Source organism: Puma concolor, chromosome C2 (assembly GCF_028749965.1).
Source record: "Puma concolor isolate L17-30 chromosome C2, mPumCon1.1.hap2, whole genome shotgun sequence".
Classification (NCBI taxonomy): domain Eukaryota; kingdom Metazoa; phylum Chordata; class Mammalia; order Carnivora; family Felidae; genus Puma; species Puma concolor.
In genome coordinates, this window is record NC_141675.1 from 4,819,580 (window position 1) to 4,843,926 (window position 24,347).

The 24,347-nt window shown below is 46.5% G+C and overlaps 1 protein-coding gene and 1 long non-coding RNA gene across 5 annotated transcripts in view; one reads left to right on the forward strand and one right to left on the reverse strand.

Annotated features, from left to right (window-relative positions):
- STAC (SH3 and cysteine rich domain) overlaps positions 1-16,488 on the forward strand; it is a 140,585-nt gene extending 124,097 nt beyond the window's left edge. For 2 of the 4 annotated variants that reach the window (XM_086720382.1, XM_086720381.1), the window contains exons 9-10: positions 6,459-6,510; positions 6,627-8,041. In XM_086720382.1, coding sequence (XP_086576508.1) covers positions 6,459-6,510; positions 6,627-6,920 — 346 coding nt within the window. In that variant the 3' untranslated portion in view covers positions 6,921-8,041. Of the gene's footprint in view, positions 1-6,458; positions 6,511-6,626; positions 8,042-8,574; positions 9,945-14,200 lie in introns of those variants that run through there. The other 2 variants (XM_086720385.1, XM_086720383.1) reach the window with 2 other exon arrangements.
- Positions 7,776-24,347, reverse strand: part of LOC147577052 (uncharacterized) — a 45,271-nt gene continuing 28,699 nt past the window's right edge. The window contains exons 2-4 of the long non-coding RNA XR_015255931.1: positions 10,667-10,744; positions 9,936-10,134; positions 7,776-7,865 (exon numbers count right to left, since the gene is read on the reverse strand). This is a non-coding gene — a long non-coding RNA (uncharacterized LOC147577052). The remainder of the gene's footprint in view (positions 7,866-9,935; positions 10,135-10,666; positions 10,745-24,347) is intronic.

Consider the following 24,347-nt stretch of genomic DNA (forward strand, 5'->3'; position numbering starts at 1 on the left):
GTTCCTCTGACCTGGTTTTTCCAGGACATCTCTTTTGGCTGAGTGACTCCGATGGCTATAAGATTGATTGGGTTTGTGCTCAGTTGTTTGTTTTTGTTCGGTTGGTTGGGTTGTTTTGTTTCATCGGTTGATTTTTTTTTTTCTCCCTAACGAATGGAAAAGGGTAAGAAAGGCTAAAGATATCTCAAAATACTTGCCAAGTAAAATGGGCACTTCTGGTGAATTTCCACAAGGCGTGGGTGGGTGGGAGAGGCAGCTTGATTTAGTGGCATTAGTAGTGGATGCAGATCCACTGTAGCTAGTGAAGTCTCTGTGAACCTTCTTCCTTGTGTGCAGATTGAGCGGGCCACGCCTGCTTCATTCACTGAACCCGCTGTCCCTCGCCAGACTGGTTGACTGTCCTCCCGCACTATTCCCACACCTCCATCGCCATCGGCCCCTGGGCACCGCAATACGAGCTCTAGCCCCCAGCCCTTGCCACGTTTCTGGTCACTACGCGGGGCGGAGGGCAAGAGGGATGGAGGGATGTAAAGAAAGAGAAAAGCTTTTTCAAAGCTCTGAATCATACTGAAGCCACGTAAGAGGCCAAAGATGATTTCATGAACCAACAGTCCCTTCCAGAAACCGAAGGGAGCTCTCATTTAAGAGGTAATAATCATTAGATCTTCAAATTTCCAAGTGAAAAAGTTACACTTTTAGGAAGAAATTAGAATGTGTAAGCCCTTATCGTGTGTCGGTCAGCGCTAAAGAGCAGCACATATGCCTTAGCGATGAATCCGCACAGTAGCTTTGTGAAGTAAGTAGTGTTCATTCTTTATTTGTGACGTATAGTGTGTAGTTATATAAATATAATTGAGGTCGCTGAGTCTCAATGAAACTTCTGTATCGGGGTTTTTGCTTGGGGTCATTTCCGCACTTGTCTGTCCCCCTCCCCTGCCCCAGCGTTATTTCTTCTTGTCCGGTGACGACACTTTGTTGTAAATTACCACCTTATGTCTTTCTTTCCCCCTTAAGAGTACCAGCATCTTCCTAGAGTAAAATCTCTTAGCTCTTTTTTAAGTTTATTCATTTATTCTGAGAGAGGGGTAGAGAGAGCAAATGGGGGAGAGGCAGAGAGAGAGGGGAGAGAATCCCAAGCAGGCTCTGCGCTGTCCCCACGGAGCCCAGTGCAGGGCTTGAACCCGCAAACCGTAAGATCATGACCTGAGCCAAAATCAAGAGTCAGACACTTAACCAACGAAGCCACCCAGGCTCCCCTAAAATTTCTTTACTGTTAAAAAAAAAAGAGTATCAGCATCTTGAGGGCAGTAACTATGCCTTAACAACAATACCAGCTACCATCTGTTGTGGGCTTGGCTAAACGTGCCGTACAAGGATGACCTCACCTAATCCTCAAAAATATTGATGAGGTACGTACTATTATTTTAAGAGATAGAATATTAAGATGAGGAAACCAGTGCTTAGCAAAATCTTTTCATTTTGTCCACTCAACACACGCCCCAAACCTACCGTGTCGCAGGCATTCAAAAACTACTGGGATGTCCTATAATTTCCTTTGGCTCAGTTGGCAGAGCTAGAGGGGTAAAGGAAGACCAATGTCCTTCGCATTCCAAAATATTCGGTATATCCAGAGCACTGTGAAAACAAAGAGGGCCCTAATGGAGGGCCAGTCTGAGATCTCAGGTTGTCTGAGACTGTGGAGAAGGGGCTTCCCAAATGGGGTGTCCTCATCAGGAGGGTGTCTGTGTCTGCACTGCTAGGAATCTGAGCTCCACGCGGGAAATGGAGAGACGTGGCAGGGGGCGCCTCAGGACAACTCCCCCTCCACCCTCCCGAAGCCCACCCCTAGAAGACCAAGCCGTGTCCCTACCACCTTGCAGAAGATGTCCCTGAAGCTGACTGAGCTCAGCTGACCTCATCCACACCCTGTGACACTGGGCCCTCTAAGTCCTGCAACCAGTTACCTGGTCGTGGAAGAGAAGGCTTCCTGTGTCCGAGTGCAAAACTGGGAAATGAGGGAGGCAGAGCATGGCTGAAAATGAACAGACGGCACCCATGCAGTTCCCATGCACAGACGCAGACGCACACACTCGCAGGTCAACGTTCTCCCCTCTCCGCTGAGTCATAGTTCTACAGTTAGCTGCTATGACTCTGTTCCTACTCTTGTTGGTAGCCCACGGTTCCTTCATCCTGTCAAGACTTTCCAGGGGCACCTGGGTGGCTCAGTCAGTTAAGCATCCGACCCTGAATTTCGGCTCAGGTCACGATCTCCACGTTCTTGCGATCAAGCCCTGAATCAGGCTCTGAGCTGACAGCGTGGAGCCTGCCTGGGATTCTCTGTCTCCCCCTCTCTCTCTGCCCCTCCCCTGCTCATGCTCTCTCTCAAAAATAAACAGGTGAACTTAAAAAGAAAACAAAGGATTCTCTCTCTCTCCCTCTGCCTCTCCCCACCTCAAAAAAAAAAAAAAAAAGAGACACTTGAAAAGACTTTCCAAACACCAACCCAAAGGCCTTCCTCTGGGTCCAAGCCCAGTTTTACTGAGCAGACAAAAAGAAAAGACCAGTTGCAGTGCTCTGATCAGTCTGCACCAAAGAGGAAGCTGATGCCTTTGTTGTTTATGAATCGCATTGTATTTTGCACGCGTGTAATTCCCGATTACGGTGCAGCGCAACGCTGACCTGAATTCAGGAAGCTCTGATTGAATTAAACAAAGGGAGTTTTTTGTTTTGTTTTGTTTTAAATATTTGGGGGCCTGACAAATTCATCCTCAAGAATTTGGAAATAAAGAGAGTTAAAGTAGAAAATCTCCGGGCCTGCTCGGCCACGGCAGCGTGAAGCCGGCCGGAGGGTCGCGCACGGGCAGTGTCCATCCCGAGAGCAAGCGGGGGAGAGGGGAACTTGGGGCGCCAGGCCTCCATTCCTCCAGGAACCCTGGAAGCGCCCTCCCTACGTGCAGCGAGTGGGCAGAATGTTTGGACTGAGCCCCCTGGTGGCCGGACATCACGCACCACCACCGTGGTGGGGGAAGGAGGAGAGAAGTGAATCGAGAACGGGCTGAGCAGAGAAGTCACGGTTAACAGCGGAGGGCTGGCCCCAGGGCCACCGGGCTTGCAGCTGGGATTCAGGGGGACAGCAGACCCAAGCTGGAGGGGCAGCTTAGGTGAGGCCAGCAGCCGGGGTCCCCCGGTTTCCTCCGCGCCCTGTGCCTAGTAAAACGGCTCTTTCAGAGTCGGCCTTCTGGAATATTCGTGGAATGGGTGGGTAAACAACAAGGACAACAAAAAAGGAATGAAGAGTTGAGTGTGACCCTTCTCCCTCACCAGGCAGTTTTCTGATCCTGACGGTGCTTTTATAGGATGAGACAGAATCCACATCACTCTCGAGAGTGTGTCTGGTATTGCTCATGAAATTATGGCTTGGATTCCAGCGAGTGCTTCATCCTAGTATGTGGGTTCGTTAACACGGGTCCTGCGCTCAGGGACTGCCCACCTCTGGGCATGGGAAAGAGCGTGTCCCTCTCCAGGCTGTAAAGCTGCATCAAAACTGTATCAACTGCAATGCCTCCCCCCCAGTCTCCAGCATTATCCCCTCCTTAGCACTTTCTCCCAGACCATCAGCAACGTCACTGCAGTTGATATTAACGTGTGGTTCCCTAGGTTCTTAGGTTGAGTAAAATCTGCTGGAGCTGGAAAGATTGTTCTACATCAACTTCCGTCCTTGCTGCTTAATGAAATCCCTCACCTGGGAAAAGAGTGATTTTGAACCACGTCGCTTTCCGTGGCATCAGCACGAATCTGTGACTCGTGAAATTCCAAAACGCCTCTGTGTCTGACGCTTCAGGTGCAACAAGGGCTGTAGGAATCCCCTCTGCAGACATTAAAGACAGATATTAACCGAGAATTGAAAATGACAGCAGAGGAGATTGAATCGGAATGGCAAGACGAGCACACGGCCCTGCTTCCCCTCCTGCTCCAATCCCTTGAAATGGCAGAATATATGTACATGTATATACACATATATATACGTATATATACATGTACATATATATACATGTACATATGCATATATATGCATATATATACATATTTATATGCATATATATTGCTTGAAATGTCAGAATATATATATGTATATACACACATATATACGTATATATATATATACATGTACATATATATACATATACATATGCATATATATGCATATATATACATATTTATGATATATATTGCTTGAAATGTCAGAATATATATATGTATATACACACATATATACGTATATATATATACATGTACATATATATACATATACATATGCATATATATACATATATATACATATTTATATGATATATATTGCTTGAAATGTCAGAATATATATGTGTATATACACACATATATACGTATATATATACATGTACATATATACGTATACATATGCATATAAATATGCATATATACACATATATATACATGTATATATACATATGCATATATATGCATATATATATATTGCTTGAAATGTCAGAATATATATGTGTATATACATGTACATATATATACATATACATGTGCATATATATATTAAGAATACATCCATAATGGTACTAGAAAACAAGAAATAATACTATCAGAGACCCCCAGATTTGGAGACTTTCCTGGCAAAATGCAGCACATAGAAGTGAGAAGAGAGAAGATGCCTGGAGACCACAGTGCTCAGGAAAGAATGACTTTAGATGTAGGGACACTTCCAAGGAGACGCTGAACTCACAGCAGATTCACCGAAGAACACGAGGCTGTCTGTGTCCAGTGACTTGATCGCATTCATGACCCCAATTCCTGTACTCGTGCCCTTGGCCGTGACGCTTCACGGTTTCCGTCACCACAGAAGGTGCATCTGTCTGCCATCCCTTGAATCTGGACTGGCCTTATGACGTACTTTCCCCAATAAAGTGAGGCAGGAGTAACCGTATGTCAGTTCCAAGCCCGGCCCGAGAGGCCCTTAATGTGTTTCTGCATGTTTCCATCTGCCGCTCTTGATATTCTGGCACTGTCACGAAAGTCCAGATTGGCCTCGTGGGGTGTGACAAACCGGAAATAGGGCGACGTCTCCCCCGGTCAACCTAGCCAACAGCCTGCCGCCACCCGGGCACGCGAGGGAGCCACTGAGGTTTTGTGGCAGTATGTTACACAGCGTTGTCACGGCAGTATGTAACTGATACGGACCCCCAGCCGTGTGCACGACACCCCGTCACTGCTTATAACGACTAGCATTTGATGCCAAAATCGAGGAGTACCTGTACTCAAAAGAAAGAGAACCCAGGCCTAGGGAGGGCTCCTGTGTGAGCACGGAAGTCTCACAGAAAGGAGAAAAGGAGCTGTGTTTAGAAGAACTCTAGGCTCCAGACTTTCTAGAGAGCAGGAGGAGGGAAGGAAAAGGCGGCTGTACTTAACGGGCGAATAAACTGACGTCTCCCTCAACAGGGTTAAGAGAGTCCTCCTATTTTAGCCATGCGGGTAGTGGTAGGAGGCCCCAGACCGCTTGCCTCCTCCATTTTCGAGCGTCCAAAAATGAGACACCCCAGTGGATGCACTCTGCTTGCTTAAACAGAGCCTGGAATCAGGTCTTGTACTTGGGAGAGAGACCCAGTGCAGACACAGAGGCAGTAGTAGTAGAGAAGCTCGCCCAGCGGTCCACACCCGTCTGCCTCTGTCGTCGGCCATTAACGTAAAGGAACAGCCAAGGGACACGATGTTGGAGAAAATCTCGACACGAAGGAGAAGCCGTAAAATAAAGACGAGGCCAACCAATTCTAGAGGAAACAAAGAATTTAACAAAGGAAAGAAACATCGTTTTAAAAACATAGTAATAGCCTCAGAAAGATCATTATAATGTCACATCCATAACAGAAAGTGGCAAATATGAATAGGAAATTTTTCTAAAAGAATAATAAAGAACCCTTATCTGTATGTAAAAATAGAGCTACTATATTTTTTTTTAATACGGCACAGAGAGGGCACCTGGGTGGCTCAGTCGGGTAAGCACCCGACTTCAGCTCAGGTCATGATCGTGCAGTGCAGTTTGTGGGTTCGAGCACCGCATCGGGCCTTGTGCCGACAGCTCAGAGCCTGGAGCCTGCTTCAGATTCTGTGTCTCCCTCTCTCTCTGCCCCGCCTCCACTCATGCTCTATCTCTCTCTCTGTCTCTCAAAAAATAAATAAAACATTAAAAAAATTTAAAATACAGCGCAGAAATAACACTTACTTTGAATATATAACAAAACTATTTTTATGGGTGGAAAGAACTGGTCAAATGTCATAATTATTTCACTTCTGTTTATTTTAGGATTATTTGTATAAACACAAAACTATTGCTTCTGACTCTAAAGTAATCATCTTTTTTTTTCTTTTGGTCCCCCCTCTCCTTCCTCCCTCAACTCATTCTGTCTTCATTATAGGCCAGGAGACATGATTACTCTTCTAGAAGACACCAATGAAGATTGGTGGAAAGTAAGTATTTCTCTTTCTTTAAAAGAAAGAGAAATTTATTTATTTGGTAACTATCTGGTAACCATCATTACGACAGATGTTACAATTGCGGATGCATGCCTCCTTTTTCCTTTCAGGGAAAAATTCAAGACAGGATTGGCTTCTTTCCGGCCAACTTTGTTCAGAGAGTACAACAAAATGAGAAGATTTTTAGATGTGTTAGGACCTTCCTTGGGTGTAAGGAACAGGGGCAGATGACACTGAAAGAGAATCAGGTGAGTACAGCATGCACGCACACAGCAGGTAGGACTAAAACAGAGTCACGGTCACTAACAAACATAAATCTAAATGAATGCAGTCATATTCAAAGTATTCACTTTGAGGAACGGTACAGACACGCCCGTGATAATTGTGTCGTGTGTAGGGTCTAAACCCGCAAAACCAGAATGTTCGCAAGTTTAGCTGGTGGGGTCTGTTCACAAAAGGAAATACACATAACATCGTAGCAGCAGACTTAGGACTCTGGTCCTGGTGCTTTCCTCTGAGGACCACTCGTCTCTGAGGTGGACCCCTGCTCCAGTCCAGTTTGGGTTTTTTGCTGGTCTCCACCAATGCATGGTTCGCAGTCTCTTGGGAATACGTTGCTGTTCCCCGCTGACGCGTTCCACAGTTCATTGCATTTGCCTCCAGTCACAAAGACCCTTCTCAGTAATGTCTACTTGTCCAGACTCCAAGCTCCTGCCTTTTCACTGGAATGCAAGACACCTTCACATGGCTGCATAAAACAGTCAGGACGTAGGTAACCAGGGACTAGCTCACACCAGTGCCCGAATAGCTCCCTACATCTAATCTAGAGGTGTCTGGTGCCATCTTGTGCCATGTTGAACTTGGAGTTCACTGTGATACCGTTGATTTCCTGAGAAGTAAGGCCTTGTACCTATATGTCTTCAGGCTCCTTGCTTCTTCCTCTCCCATCTCACTTCTGGAATGTTGACAGACACAAAGGGAGAAGACACACACGGCTCAGCTCTTGGTCCTAACTCTGCCTTTCTTGGCCTTCTTCCAGCCGAGAGAGGGGGCTTCCTACCGCCCCTTCTTCTCTGACTCCAACTTCCTTCATGTCCTATCCTGTATCCTTGCTACAGAGCAAAATAATATGCTAAGACCTCCAAGTTTGCTCTTGGTGTATTTGGAGATGATCCGAAAAAATCAGACCATAGAAATTTCTTCTATTTCCTAATAGAGTCTCACAATTGACTCTAATTTCCAATTTTGGAAATCAAAACCTTGCCTCTCTTTTGTCTCCGTTGTTGGTATGGTAATTCTAATATCTCCTGAGGCAATTAAACCTCTGGTTGGAAAAGATGAGGCCCACTCTACAAAGAAGTACAAAAAGAAAAACACGTTAATGGCTTTAATACTATCCCTGTTCAATAATTGCCCAAAACACATCTTGAATGTCATTTTTGGAATTGCCTGAAAAGATAGTTTCTAACTCCCATAAAAAAAAAATCAGTCATTACTTCGTAATTATATCTGATTTATAATTTTTTTTTTAATTTTTTTTTCAACTTTTATTTATTTTTGGGACAGAGAGAGACAGAGCATGAACGGGGGAGGGGCAGAGAGAGAGGGAGACACAGAATCGGAAACAGGCTCCAGGCTCTGAGCCATCAGCCCAAAGCCTGACACGGGGCTCGAACCCACGGACCGCGAGATCGTGACCTGGCTGAAGTCGGACGCTTAACCGACTGCGCCACCCAGGCGCCCCTGATTTATAATTTTTAAAAATTGGTTTTCCTAATTTGATCAGCAATTTTATATGCCACACATAGATTGAAATACTTGATCATTTTCAAACTAACAAATACACCCTCAAGAAATAATGATTTACCTTTTCTTTTTGGCTATTTAAAAGAAAAATATTTAGCTCCAGCCCAGCCCCCAGTTGAGAGAGAAGGAAAGAATAAATTAATACAGTCCTAGACATTGTCACAATGATAATTATTATAAGTATCATGATTATTATTACTTATTATTTAATGATGTCATACATATGTATTTATAAAGTATATATACCTACAGCATTTTACTTGAGATCCCAAACAAAAGCTCATAGAAGATTTTGCCTTGCTCAAGGGGGCAAAAACCTGGTAAGTAGCCAGAATGGAACTTAAGCATAGATTTGCACATTCTAAGCCCATACTTTCCATGGAGTCATGTGCCCTGGACCATGTGGACCAACTTCTGAGCAGGACAGCACCATTTGCATAGTTTGGCTCCCAAGGAAAGCAAATGTCATAAAGGCAGGTGTCCTAGGACCAGAGAGGCCCTTGAAAACAAATTCTTGCTCATATGAGTGCCCTGCTGGGTCATTCCAGGCAATGGAATCATCCTTGTCAAACTGAGACCCCCATCTCTAATCCCACACCCCCCCCTCCACAAAGCAAACACCTACTTTCCCGCTGGGTTCCATGCCAATGCCTCAAATTTCTCCAAGCTCACCAAATTATATCCTCCCTGGTCCAAAAGCTTGGAAAGTCTTTTGAATGAAATAAATTTGAGAAGGCTTTTCATCTTTATTGGCAAAGTGTTATTAAATAATTTTGCTAGCACGCTTGATTTTTTTCCTCAGAATATTCTTGTGCTTCCCCACTTGAAAGTAAATGTTGTTTTTGTTTTATTAATATACAAGTCCGTGAAATCAGAAGGCAAATGAAAACTTGCTCAAGTTGATCAATTCCCAGAAGCAGAACATCAGCTCAACGACTCCTACCAACTCCTTGGCCTTCGTCCCCCAAATTGTGTTTTCTGGGAATGGGCTCACACCTGCATTCTGGACTCTTTATGGTTGAACTGACCATCTTCCAGGATGGGTAGGGGTGAGACAAACAATCCAACCTCTTCAGTTAGACATGCTGAAGACACAACACAGCCTGAACCAGGAACAAACTGGATCTGCTCATAATCCTTTAAAAAAAAAATTATTTATTTATTTATTTATTTATTGAGAGAGAGAGAGAGAGAGAGAGAGTGCGTGTGTGTGTGTGTGTGTGTGTGCAGGGGAGGGGCAGAGAGAGAGAATGTCACGCAGGCTCTATGATGTCAGCGCAGTGCCCGACTTGGGGCTCAAGCTCACAAACCATGAGATCATGACCTGAGCTGAAACCCAGTCAGACGCTTAACCAACTGAGCCACCCAGGTGCCCCTGCCTATATCCCTCTTAAAAAGTTCCATAACTTTGCCCAGCCTGGTGTTTCTGGGAGTGTGGTCTTTGCACCACCTGAATCCTAATCACCTGGGAGGTGGTTGAAAATACAGACTCCTGGACTCCATTCCAGACCTGGTGAAGCAGAACTGCTCAGGGTAAAGGCAGGGAATCCCTTTACAAAGGCCCCAGGATCGAAGCTGAAGTGAGAGCACGACCTTCATTTCCATGACCTCACCTTGACGTCCTGCAGTGGTCCTGTGACAACCAAAGGACACCGTGGCTGTGACAATGCCAAGTGGAAGGCATGTGGACGTAATGGATTCCAGTTCCAGACGGGTCAGCAAAAGGCACGTAGGGCTCGTTAGCCCCGCACGATTTTCCGTTTTCAATCTTTGTCATCAGCATGGCAACCAATTTCGGAAAAATGTCAGCCACTTGAAAGAAAATTTACATTTTAAAAATCTGTTATTGAGAAGGATTTTTTGAAATTCTGGCTCCACTTTTGTGGCCTCCCATTATTTTAGGTGTCAAATTTCAAATAGAAGGAATTCGATTCTAAAAATAATGCAATGCATCTCTGATTACATCACATTTCTGCCTCTGGGGTTAATTTGTCTCATAATTCTATTATTTTTTCGCAGAGCTCTTGTTTCCAAATAGAATCAAGTTATCCTTATGTTGCGAACACAACTAGAGTTTGCATTAATGCCAAAGTGTGTTTTCTGCATTTTTGAAATTTAAAAAATACCCTCATGAAATCAACTTTAAATACCATAACAGTATTGCATTAAATTCATCCAAAGTTCTGCCATCCCCGTAAAACTACTTTTATTGATTCTTTGTGTTTTCGTCAAAGCTTTCCAGACAAATAGGTAAATTATTTTTAGATTACAAAACTGAAATGCATTTATTGTGGAGAAAATTTGAAAACTACCCCCAAGAAAGTATAAATGCTTTGTTTGGTACCTTCCATGGCACATGTGAATCCTAACTGAATTGATCGTTGCCGGCGATGGTTTTAGTGGTTGGCCAGTCCCCCAGTTCCTGTCAATGGGAGAAGTCAGAAGGTCAGCTAAGGGCATCCGCTGGGCTCAGTAGTGCTTGTGTTCCTACACGTTCTTGGCCCCTCCAGCCTCTCTGACTTTTTCCCACAGATTCCCCACCTCCAAAGTGCCACACTCCCTTGATACTGAAATATGTTCATCTCCTACTTTTCCCCCCTCGTTTTTACCTTGCCATCTTTGCTTAAAGGCCTCTTCTTTAGGGAGGTCTTTCTTACCCCCTCGGCCAGATCAGATTGCCATAGATACTCACATCAGCACCCCTTTCCCCATGAGTGAGGAATTAATTCATTCAGCAATGTGCTCATCACATGTGTAATTACTCAGTGAAATATCTGTCCCCTAGTTCTGCCCAATAAGCTCCAGGAGAGCAGGGATCTGCCCTTTTTTCATCAGTTTCCAAGTTTCTGGAGTGGTATCTATTACATAGTAGGCACTCAATAAAAACTTGAATGAACGAATGAATGGATGAATGAATGAATACAGGAAGTGGGGTATCTTTCACGTGGCCTGACCAAGAAAACATTTGCTGGGATAATCAACAGCCCCACTTGGTCTCTGGGACTGATGAATTTCCTGTGATGTAGGACTTTCAGTGAAAAGATTGAGAAAGTCCCTGGCAAACCAAGACAAGTTGGGTACCCTCTTCATGGCCCTCCGAACCAAAGGAGTTGCTGTGGTTCTCCCTCACCTCCTGCCCTTCTCTACCCATAATCTTCTGGGCTCATCTTTCCATTCTACCTCGAAATGCAATGCTTCCAGCCCGGTTACTGCTTCCTAAAATGGTAGGTAGGTTCTCAAGCGTGGCGAGTTATGTTATTTGTACCACCAGAATTTTAAATTCTAGACCCTTTATTTCTGGGAAGAGTACAAACCACTGAAGCCTATTTTCAGCCATTTCTGTTCATCTTTTTTCAACTTCCTTTAGCTTCCTCCTCTGTTTACCCATTGTCTGCTCCCAAGACTGTCCAAGGAGGGCATGGTGGGTACCGAACTCCTCGTCCTTTGGAAGGTCTCCCCAGATCAAATCACTGCAGGGGTGCCAATTAGGAGGTGCAAAGTAAGTCCATACATGCAACAAAGCATGAGCATTGGTGCTTCTAGGCCTCCCTACTCTTTGAGACCCCCTCAGACCACTCTTCCATTGCCTCTACCAAACCATGTTTCACTTCCAAGCTGAAATCTCGGGAGAGAGAAGGAAAATTAAAGGTAATGTGTACAGACACACAGTGGGATTTTGCTGGAGAGACTGAAATTGACTGCTAACGTAAATAGCGGAAAACTCAGAAACAGACCCAGAAAGCTAACAGAGACCCAAACTGCGGCCATTTTTGGTATGTTCTCAGGCATGGGGTAATGGTGTAAGGCTCTTAGCTCTGGCCAGAATTTCAGTTTTCTGATTCCTTTTCCAGGGTTCTCCCTATTAGACATCACCATGATATAACATCTGTGTGTGTGTGTATGCCAGTAAATTGTTTTCAGGTTTGATTTCTTTATATAACTATTTCAAACTATAAACTCATTTTTTAAAATAAGCATCTAGAACAAATCTGCACGAGGAAGCAGATGTTGATGCAGACTGCTTAGACTAATAGTAAAGGTTGTCGAATTTGGGACATATGTCAAGAAGGAAGAAAACTCCGTCTTTGACGGGTTTTAATGGTAAATCCTGCCCCCGGGGCATTTTAATGGGTTCTTTTTTTTTTTTTTTTTTTTTTTTTAAATTTTTTTTTTCAACGTTTATTTATTTTGGGGACAGAGAGAGACAGAGCATGAACGGGTGAGGAGCAGAGAGAGAGGGAGACACAGAATCGGAAACAGGCTCCAGGCTCTGAGCCATCAGCCCAGAGCCTGACGCGGGGCTCGAACTCACGGACCGCGAGATCGTGACCTGGCTGAAGTCGGACGCTTAACCGACTGCGCCACCCAGGCGCCCCGTGGGTTCTTTTAAGACATATACTCCCTGCCCATCCCTAGGGTCTCCTGCCTGCAATGTTTCTGTCATGGGCAATGACAGGCCTTAGTTTTTGGAAATCAGGTGGTTCACCCTCCTTTCGGGGGTCACCTTACCCCATCAGGCTCTAGTAGGATCTAACATGGCCCCTGGGCTATTCCTTTCTCACAGATCACTTCTGGCCTTCGTGAAACAGTCAACGCATCTTCTGTTAAATTAACTCCTGTCTCAGCCTCTTTCCAGTCAAGCTTATCACACAGCAAGTTTCTGAAACATGAACCAGATACCAGCCTGTTGTGTGTCCCAAGCCCCAGGAGTCACAAATGAAGCTCTTTAAGTGGCCTGTTAATGTCTGTCCTTCCATGTGAAGGGGTCTGTATTGGGGCCCTGCCCACATCCTCTTCTCTAGGTGGGTGCCCCTATCCCCCGGTCACTGTGTCGGCTAATATCTCACAGCTGCCCTTTGTCCAGCTAATCCCCCTTCGTGGAACAAGAGCTGCCTGGCCTGATAGGTTGCATCTCTCACAGCCCACGTCAGCCAGTGGCCAACGACTGACACACAGGGCCCAGAAGACCGGACCCCCTGCCTCAAGGTGGGACCGCTCTGTGGTGGGCTTCATGCTCCAGAGCTCCCTGCGGGATCGGGCTCAGGCTCGCCTCCAGCTGAGACCTCACCTTTGCTCAGCTCCTTCCACTGACCGCCATGCTTCCCTCGCTTCCCACCTCCCGAGAGCACGCGCTCAACAAGTCCCTTCACGAGGACTCCCGTCTCAGGCTCTGTTTCTGGGGAATCCAACCTAAGACATAACCTACCACCCACGGAAGCAGGTCGACTGGGTGAACTCACAGCACACCAAAGGCTCTTTTTCAAAGCCTCTTCTGTACCTCTGACCACACCCACCCTTCATGCCGTTCGGTGGCCTGGCAGTGGTAAGTGACAAGCATGCCCAAATGGATTTTAAGCACCTTCTTGTTAAGGCCGGCACAGGTGGACTAGGGGAGACGTTAGCATCTCTTTGCTTTGCTTGGGGCCAAGAATGGAATAGCTTCTTTGGATTTTCTGATACGACGTATATAAATTTCCAAGCACATGACAAGAGCCTGCTGAATGGTAGCTATTTGTTTGGATCTTTAAAACGTTTTGAGGACTCATTGCATGGCACACGCTAGGCTCTATAGGAAGCATTATTTCATTCTGTCCTCGTAGTGACTCTTCAGAGGGACACAGTATGATTAATTCCATTTTATTGATCTTCGTTCATAAAGCTGAATCTCAGAAAACATACGACGCCTGCGCATAGTTCCAAAGCCAGGATCTGCCTAATATTTATTCAACCTTTTTCTTACAGAGCCAGTCCCACTCCCTGAAACTCCTGTCCCTTTTCCAGTTTGGTGCTCCTGGCCTCAGTCTGCAGCGATTCAAGCCATAGTAGCTTCTAGCTTCTTCCTTGTTGACCCTTTGGTGTTTTCTTCCTTGGCATTCAGATCTGCGTGACCTCCGAAGAAGAGCAAGACGGCTTTATCAGAGTCCTCAGTGGAAAGAAGAGGGGCCTCGTCCCCCTGGATGTCCTAGAAAACATCTGATTGCTGGCCCCCCTGCTTTTGCAGTGGATGGGCTCCGCCGCGATGCCTCATCTCACACTGTGTCCACGCAGAGGAGCTGTCGCGCTGACCCTCCACCCGGGAAACAGTGAGACAAGACTCACGGATCTGAGACTGGAGTCCCAGCCACAGGACAGAGGGCCCATCTCACAGCATTGCCGGGCTGCCCAAGGTGGGGGCGAGGCTGAGCTGAGCACTTTGCAGGTGGCGGTGGCGGTGGCGGTGGGGCAGTAGCCACAACTGTCCCTGAGGATTCACCTCAGTCCCCATCCATGTGATGTAAGTTAGCCCGCTGGAGTGTGCTCCAGCTTGTGGTATGGGCCCTGTGCAAGGCTCAGATCCCTATAGCCAAGTGTGATTCTGATTCCAGACCTGTGTCCCCAGTCCCGGCCCATCCATGTCACCACGTTTGCAGTCTCTGCATCAGGAAGTCCTGCTTCCCAGCCCCCAGCATCCTAGGGCTCCTCTCAGCCCCTCTCACTTTGCATTTGTACTGTCTCTTCTGTCCTCTGAGTCAGTCGTGGGGTGCCCTTGAGGTGTGAGGGCTGAGCTGGTGGCACCAACCACCGAGAGAGACCTGATCTGCCCAAAGGTGGCCGACAGGCAGTCCCTGCTGCTGCTTTAGTTACCAACAGAGGTGACAGAGCAGGACACGAGGCCCGACAAATACAGAGGGCGAAGCGCAGGGTAAGGTGGGGCAAAGAGCCCTACTTATTGAAGAATATACAGCCCTTCGGGTTATGAAAGCATTTCCCTGAGGCGATGGGCCTGAGGAAGAGAATGGGGCAAAAAATCTCAGCGATCAGCCCTGTTTCATTCCACGTCCCCTGTAGTAGGGGCAGCGTTTTCCCTCAGGCCATCCTATAAGACCCCCTTTTGGAGGCTGAGCCCAGCTTGTAGAGAACCAGGAACCTGGAGGAGAACCAGCCGCATCTTAGGAGAAAAGTAGCCAACTCTGAATCCGTTCCTCTTTAGGGCAGTATATTATACCCTAGCCGATGTAAAGTGGAAAAGAATCTTTTAGTGCTTCATCCCTCAGAAAGTAGAGGAACTTGGGGCCTCTTTACCATCAAGTGGGGAGTCCCTCTTACTCTGTATTTGTACTAATGTTTACAAGCATTCAATATACTGTGATGCCTTCCTCCGCAAGCCTCCTCCTGGCATTCGAACTTGCATCCGATTACTTAGTCATTAATCCGGTTAAACTTCAATTCACAGTGACCTTGGAACCCATGTCAGCTCGATTCATTTTGTTACAGAGCAATAAAAGCATTAGTACAACTGGTTTTTAAAAGACTTAAGTGGGTGCATCTTGTGCATGTAAGCATTGTTCCCCAAACCCTAGTATCATTAGTCTCCATTTATTTCTTTTGTTACTACTCAGCATGATGTTGGGAGCTGAGAGAGGATGGCTGCTGGCTTCACAGTAGTTTGGATGCCTTACTGTCGTTTTAAAGCCAGCATCCAGAATTCCCTCCCTCTCCGGTACAACCTGCAAAACTGAGTGTGCCGAGACAAGATGGGTTCTCTGAGAGCCAGGGTGGATAATAGGACTGCCATTCCCTAAAACGGAATGGCAGAGTCCAAACACTTTCTGCCTCTAATTCTGTATTCCATTTAATAAAGACAACACAGTGCTGGAGGGAGCATAGAAAACATGTGTCCTGATCTCTTCTTTCTGGCAGAAGATCCACTGAAGCGTTTTGGTATAGCGGTGTCACATCCTAGGCAAACTTAACTTGCACTGAAAAATCAGTTTGCCTTTGGAAGCTGAATAGAAGGAGGCTGTTGTAGCCTGCCCCCAAGGCGTTCCCCCAGGGGTCTCTGCCTCCTGATATCCGTGCCTTTGTGTAGCCCGCTCCCACACTGAATCAGGGCTGGTCTTCTGTGACCAGTAGAATACAGCAGAAGTGATGTGGCATGACGTCTGAGTCTAGGCCAAGATGTCCTTGCAGCTTCCGCCTTGCTCTCTGGGAACACTCACCCTTGGAACCCCAAGCCACCATGTAAATTCAACTCTGAGGCCACCACGTGGGAGAGGCCCAGCGGCGAGACCACACGTTTCTACAGCTGAGATCCCAGACATCACAGAACAGCAAACATCCCTGCTGGGCCTGCCCAAGGGATAGCTTTATGAACAAAATAAATACGCTTTGGTGGTTTTTAAGTCACTAAGTCTTGGAGTGCTTTGTTATACAGAAATAGATAACTGGAACAGGGACTTTGCAATTCGAGCCAGTGTTAGAAATGAGGCCCAAAAGTTTTTACAAACATCAAGTATTGGTGGGCAGCTAACCCTCCAAATGCAGGATTTCTAGTGTTCCTTCAAGGTCTGGAGTCATGCAGATATCAGAGAAAAAGATAGATGTTGCTGATGGCACAGATTGTCGCAGATGTTCACACACGTGCGTGCGCGCGCGCACACACACACACACACCCCGACACACAGATTTTAGGAACCACGGCATTATTCTTCTGCTTGTCTACGGAAATGGCAGGAACAAGGATAGCTATGACCTACCAGAGTCTTGAAGGTTTCCCAGACTCAAGAAATGGCGGGGAGAAGAGCCACGGTTTTGGTATGGGGACGAGGTGAAGACTTCAGGAGACTGACTCTGGAGAGGGGGCAGGGGCAGAGAAGAAATGCTGATATGAAGGAAAACAAGGGGGGAGATCCGGGGGGGTCGTCTTCACAGTGTGAGAGAACAGCTTTGTAGCCCCTCAGCTCCTCCCCCTGCCCAGCTGAGGGTTGGCGCATATCTAACAGGCGCTGTGCCCTACGCTCCACCACCAATGCTGTAGGACTGGGATTCTGTCGTGAATTTGAAGTGAAGAACCGGTCGAATCTTCCTCAGGGCCCCGGGAGGTAAAGAGTAGAACATTTTTAACCCCATCACTAGCACAACTGAGACACCTTTAGTGTGGGCCACGGGCTGCAAGGAGAGGCCTGTGTAGATGTCCAAGTGACTACGAGTAGGGTTGATTTCATAGACCACCTTCCTCCTCAGCTCTAAACACACACACACACACACACACACACACACACACACACACAACTCCCATCGAGAATAAGAGTCCAGCATCTGGGTTACATATTTAAAGCAACTAGTGAGACGGTACTAATTATCAGAGTTAGTGTTCTTTGTTTTTCTTTTTAATATATGAAATTTATTGTCAAATTGGCTTCCATACAACACCCAGTGCTCATCCCAAAAGGTGCCCTCCTCAATACCCACCACCCACCCTCCCCTCCCTCCCTCCCTCCCCCCATCAGCCCTCAGTTCGTTCTCAGTTTTTTTTTTTTTTTTATTTTTTTTCAACGTTTTTTATTTATTTTTGGGACAGAGAGAGACAGAGCATGAACGGGGGAGGAGCAGAGAGAGAGGGAGACAGAAGAATCGGAAACAGGCTCCAGGCTCTGAGCCATCAGCCCAGAGCCCGACGCGGGGCTCGAACTCACAGACCGCGAGATCGTGACCTGGCTGAAGTCAGACGCTTAACCGACTACGCCACCCAGGCGCCCCAGTTTTCAGTTTTTAAGAGTCTCTTATGCTTTGGCTCTCTCCCACTCTAACCTCTTTTGTTGTTGTTGTTCTTTGTTTTTAAAGGGAGGAAAACAAAATCAGTGAAAAGATGACAGTACATATAAATAGCCTGGTGTCAAGTGTTGCTAAAAGGTAAAAACACACACACACAAAAACAAAAAACAAACAAAAATAAAAAACACAGATCTCCAAAAGCCAGTCCAAGGTCCCTGGCTGTCCCAAGGAAAAGGCAGTCGGGAAGGAAACTTACTAGTTGGCCCCAGCCTACAGCCAGGCCCAGGCGGCTGTGAAAAAGAATTTTGTGCTCCGGGCGCCTGGGTGGCTCAGTCGGTGAAGCATCCGACCTCAGCTCAGGTCACGATCTCGCGGTCCGTGAGTTCGAGCCCCACGTCGGGCTCTGGGCTGATGGCTCAGAACCTGGAGCCTGCTTCCGATTCTGTGTCTCCCTCTCTCTCTGCCCCTCCCCCGTTCATGCTGTCTCTCTCTGTCTCAAAAATTAAAAAATTAAATAAATAAATAAAAAAGAATTTTGTGCTCAAATAGTGTAGATTTAAATAAAATAAACCAGGCTTCTTTTCTCAGCACTTCTCAGAGCCTTTAATTGCCTAATTTTGACAGTAAATCTATAAAAAGGGATTTAGATCTACTGAACACCTATTAGGATCAACTAGACTATTCCAAGGCACATAGTTTGGAAAATGCTATGGTAGTGAATTCTCATGTAATATTGGGTCCACCTAATACCCCCTCTCTTCCTACATCTCACGAAAATACCTATGAAGTACTGAAAAGGACAAAAATGCATAATCATAGTAACAATGGAAGCTCTGGAATCAGTTTGTAGGGAGTAGGAGAAAGTGGGATCTGTGTCCCCAAGGGGTGAAAAACTCAAAAGAAGAGTAGCTTCCTCATGGCCAATAGCTTTAGCAAAGACTGACTGACCATCCGGGCGTAGGCTGGTATAAATCTGGGAATAAAAGAAAGTTCAGCACTGCCCAAAATAGTCTCCCCAGGAAACCTAGTGAGCAGGTGTGTTCCACAGATTTAGCACAAAACAAAAATCCTTACAAACAACTTGGACAAAAAAAAAAAAAATTGGTTTAAAGATATCCTGTAACGGTCTCTTAGATTTTGCCCAGTTGCTATTCTGTTGTGTGTTTTGTAGAACACCTGGTGTTTTTGACCCTTAGAACATGTTGTTGTTGTTTTTCTTAGCTTCCAGTAAGGAGTTTTAAATAGTCCTCAATCTTCCCCTGGGCAATAGAAATTTAACTGTACCTCGAAATATTAACAAGATAATAGCAATGTATTTTAGAGTTCTTTTTTAAAAATAAAAAAGTAGCAGACTTTTTTTTATCATCGCACCAGCAAGTTGAAATAGCTATTGAACTTCTTCCATGTCTTCATGGAACTCAGGATGTGCTGAAATCCTGAAAATACACCTGGAAAAGTAGAGTACCTATTTCCAAGAAAAATGGTGGGTCATCTTTAGATTTTCTCCACTGACCTCATTAACTCAGGTTCTCAGGTTACACCTGACTCTGACTGTTTTTGTACATGACAATATCTTTCTTTTCTATCTTCTCCTTTTAAACCAGCTGCTTGAAAACCATTTGCTTAGTTTATTTACTTTCATTCTTACTAAGGTAAAAAGAAATCATCCAAGGTTATGACTTTTCCTCTGAGTTCAGCTTTGACCATATGGAAGTGTTCCCATTTTCATTCATTTCTAATACTCTGTAATTACAGTTTTGATTTTCTCTTAGCTTGTGTGTGTGTGTGTGTGCGTCGTGGTCAAAAAATATCCATTGGGTTTCTGCTTTGACGAATTAATTGGCATTTTATTTTGTGCTATAATATATGAGTAATCTTTAGAAATGTCCAGTGGATGCTGGTAAAAAAAAAGAAAAGCCGTGTCTTCAGGATGTAAAGTTGAATGTGTATCTATGAGATAGGCACCCATGTGTCTCTCTCAAAGACAAAGGAAGTCAAGAATCAGCAACAGTGGACTGAAATAAGAGACAGCCCGCAAGGGTCTCCAGTTGCTTGCTTGGTGCCGGGCCTTGGAGGGAGGAAGTGCTCTTTGCCACAATTTCCCCCTTCTACATTTAGGAGGAATCACTAAAAGCATTTCCTAAGTAAACGTTCTCTTTAGTTCCCTGGAAGAAACTGTAAAGGAATCACTTGAAAGTGAAGAGATTCCAAAAATATTCCCTGAAAACTTTAGTACTGGGACAGGGAGTCTTGAGAAAAACTACAGTGAAACGCAATCGCTGTTGGGTAGGGACCTCCCCACGGCTCCAACGCGTCCCACCCACGAGACTGGTAAGGGTGGAAATCATATCATAAGCTGATGAAATGTATTTGCAGCTAAGAGTCTAAATCCAAACGTGGTGGATCGCAAGCTGCTGGTTTCAAACATGGGTGTTTCTTGGGTCATTACATGGTTGGCATTTTTGCAGTCAAATCAACAAATGCTCGCTGGAGTCCACTGGGAATGATTGTCATCAAACAAGTAACACTGAAAAGGGATTATTAGTGCTACAAGAACCATGAACCACAAGAATATGCCGGGGGCGCCTGGGTGGCTCAGTCGGTTAAGCGTCCGACTTCCGCTCAGGTCACGATCTCGCGGTCCGTGAGTTCGAGGCCCGAGTGGAGCCCTGTGCTGACAGCCCGGAGCCTGCTTCGGATTCTGTGTCTCCCTCTCTCTCTCTCTCTCTAATCAATATTAAAACAAAATCTTTAAAGAATATGCTGGAAATAGGCTAATTTCATTAGGAACAGGGTCTACAAAAACTGAAACCTGTCAGGCCAAAAATGTGATTTTAGACTGAGAGTGGTAGTAATGCAACTTTTCAGCTCTCTCTTTTGGAATATACCAACACCTGAAGCAGGGCAGTCTCACTAGAATTTAGGGAGAGGAGGGAGGAGATTTTGTGGAGACGAGCTGTGTTAACCGTAAAAAATGAAACTGCCGGTTATTTTGCCATCACAAGTGGGCGTACTCGGGAAGAGCAGAGAATCGCAACCCCACGCAAGCAAGTTATGGCAACACCATAGGAAGTCGGTGGAACCCAGGGGAGGACCCCTCTTTCTGTAGCGGAAAGGAGGAGGGGAGGCTGTTATAAACAAGAAGTCCATTGGAGGACGCCGGGAGTTTGAAGTATAGTGGCTTTTCATTGGCCGGCTGTCGTCGTGCCTGTCTCCCATTGGTTGAGCTGTTACCGGGGGAGAAGGGAGCCGTCCTCCCTTCCTTCTGCTGGGAGGTCGGTAGCGTCCAGCTGCAAGATGCGGTTCTGCCGTTGACGCCACGCGGGGATGACCGCCTTCCCTGACGACCTCCTGACACCGTGCTAGGCAAGATTTCCTTTTATTAATTTTCTCAGGTGAAGCTAGATTTTGTAAAGCCGAGATCATTCTTCCTATCTTGTTAGTATGTCTCCACCAGGGTGCTCCCTCGATGTCTAGGGCCCCAGCAAAAGCGATGCAGAGAATAACAGAGTTTAAAACGTCATCAAAATGGAAACACAGTAGAGACGTCTTCACAACAGGGGGGACCTGGGAGTTTTTTAATCACAGACAACGTGTGATTTGGGCCAGATTCCTCACCCTATTCATGATGAGCCCCCCAAGAGTCTTCCTGCTCTAGAGAGATCACGAAACTTCTCATCCCAGGACTGCAGAAGTTTCTTTTTCCTCTTTCCATCACCGGGGTGGGGGGGGGGGGGGAGTTAAAATCTTAAGTATTCAGAAATTGGTTTTACAGAATCTGTGACTCTTATAGGCATGTGATATTAAAACCATAAAATTCAACGCAATGAAGCAGTGGAAGACAAATTTTCTTGAGCCAGTGCTGAAAGTAATGAAACCCGTGGGCTTTGGGGACCAAGAAATGTTACTTGTACCCAGGAGGGTCAGCCATCAGAGGAGTATCATTTATTCTGTGCAAAGGGCGTTGGGACAGTGAGGGCGCCAGGACTTGGCGGGGGGGGGGGGGGAGGAAGGCCCAGGAACAGAGCTGGACCCAGAAGAGATTCCGGTTCGTGCATTCTGTAGGGTGCAAGATGGAACAGCACCAGGCACTAAAGAATCAACTAGCAAAGAAGCAAGACCTTGCGGACGGTATTTCTCCGAACTCTGTGGCAGAGATCTGTGTTGGCAGAAGGACGAAATTCTTTACAAGCCCCAGGAGTGTGAGACCCTCAGGAAGGAGCCGACGTAACAGCAGGTGGATACTAACCCGACGTTTAGAAAGGGTAGATCCTGGTATCTGCAGGGATTTACTTTTGCTCTGGGAGCCTGCAAGCTGGACCCCCACAGGGCTTCCTTGAACCTTAGAAGAGACAGCCCTCCGGGCTCTACTCCGGTGAGACCCATTTAGGACTTTTGACCTCCACAACTGCAACAGATGATAACTTTGTATGGTTTAAGCACTACGTTTGTGGTCATTTCAGCACCAAAAGGAAACATACGGCCTCACACTGCCATTCGGGAAGGGGGAGAGATGATTGCGGAAGTCTAACCCAACGTCCTTGTTGCCTGAATGTCTTTAAGAACATTGCCAAGGAGGACCAGAGCCTGCCAACAGAGATTAGGAGCAAAGAGCTCCCCAAAACTCGGAAAAAGCTAACCAAAGAGACCAGGAAAATGCAATAGCAAGGTATTAATATGTAACCAGCGTGGGAAGCTATCAGTTCCTTTCCTGGGTAGTAATAGACCAAACTAGCCCCTGAGGATGAGAAAAGTAAGAAAGGTGCCTTAGATTGGCCAGTAAGACTGCAATCCAAGGGTGCATAGGGTGCACACATACACACACGTTCAGGTTGTGCACTGTGCTGTGCTGCAGATTTAAGCGGCTGTATGTTCTTTGATTCAGTTCATTGGTTTCAAAGCTATGCCTTACTCGTTTTTTACACATGAAGCAAAGTGTCACTGCCCTAGAGGGTGTCTCCCCTGGACCTCTCTTTTCTTTCTCACTTTAATCACGTCGCCCTCCACTGTCCCCATCACCACCACCACCCAAGAATCATCAGTCCCTACAGAAAAAAATCCAGCCTCCTTAAGTCTCGTATCTGGAAAATTTCATAGCCTCAGGAGATGAAAGTAAAGGCTTTTCCCCCTCCCCATTTCGGTTTCTCCCGGAGGGGAATTTTGGTCTGGTGACCTCTGGCTTTGAGCGATAAGGAGGTAATGGGATCAGTCAAAGGTGAGCGCAATCACAAGGAGACGGTTAGATGATGGGCACTCCACCCCCGGCTGTCATTTGTTTTTCCAACGCACTTTATATTTCAAGACGGACGCCTGAATGCAGTGATAAGTAATTTATAAAGCACAGGGGAAAGGAGATGTCTAATTGTGCTAGGAGAATATAGCATGATTGGGGTGAGTCAGACAGATGAAAAAACCCAAGAGGTTTATGAGACATCATAAAATCTGGCTGAGATCAATATCCTGTAGGGGGTGGGGTGGAAACAGAACTGGCACTGGGAGAGCTGGCGTGGAAGGGAAGACGCTCCTGGGAGCGAGAGAGAGGGCAGGCTAGAAACAAAGGAGGCCCGTGCCCAGTGGCAGTCCGTAGCCATATAGGGCAAGGACAAGGGGCCCGCGGCAGCACAGCAAGTTTAGCCAGCCTGCTTGGCAGCCTCATCCTGGCACCGTGTGCTCACGGCTCCCCCACCATTGCAAAGCCTTTTTTGGTGGCGGTTCTCCTTCAGAGTCAACCTCAAAGCCAGAATCATCTTCCAAAAGCACCACTTTGATCCCGCCGCTGCCCTGCTCCAAACCCTCCGGGGGCTCCCCGAGGTCAGCAGAAGCGGGCGCGGCCCCTTCGGTGGAGTCTTCTTCTCCGATGGCCCCAGACCAACCTCAGTGCCCCTGAAACTGCACAGCCCCGACCAGACTCACTTGACTGGCGTCTGTCACTTCTTTCCTGATGGCTGGTGACTTTTCAGATTCATTGCAGTAAATCGCCTGTATATTCCTTGAGGGCAGTTCAGGGCACCGTGGAGTAAGGACATCAATCCGCAGCCCCTCCGTCGTGACCAGCACAGCGCCACCTCTTAGCACATCTGGGTGTTTGACTGGATGGCCACGGCCTCTGCCGATAGCAGGTTGGATCAGTCAGCAAAGCCCACCCAAATAGATATTAAATGCAAGACCTGGACGAGAGCTTTGGTTTTGTCCCCTCCCTTGGCCGGGAACTCAGCTGCAGCCCCAGTCACGAGGGGTGTGATGTGGCAGGTCCATCACACCCCACCCCCCACCCCCCCCAGAGAATCAACTCCAAGAACACCTGCTGGACAGGGCTGCCTCCACACGGGCCCCTTTCACTGCCCTCCCTCTCCACCGCCTTCAGAGACAACTCAGGTTGTGGGGACACGAGGGGAAAGAATGTTAGGACTTTGCAGTCTCGAGTTATGAGGGAGGTTAAAAGCAAAGCCTACTGAACAAGTCTGTGTCTTAGATCAACTGTGAGACTCGCG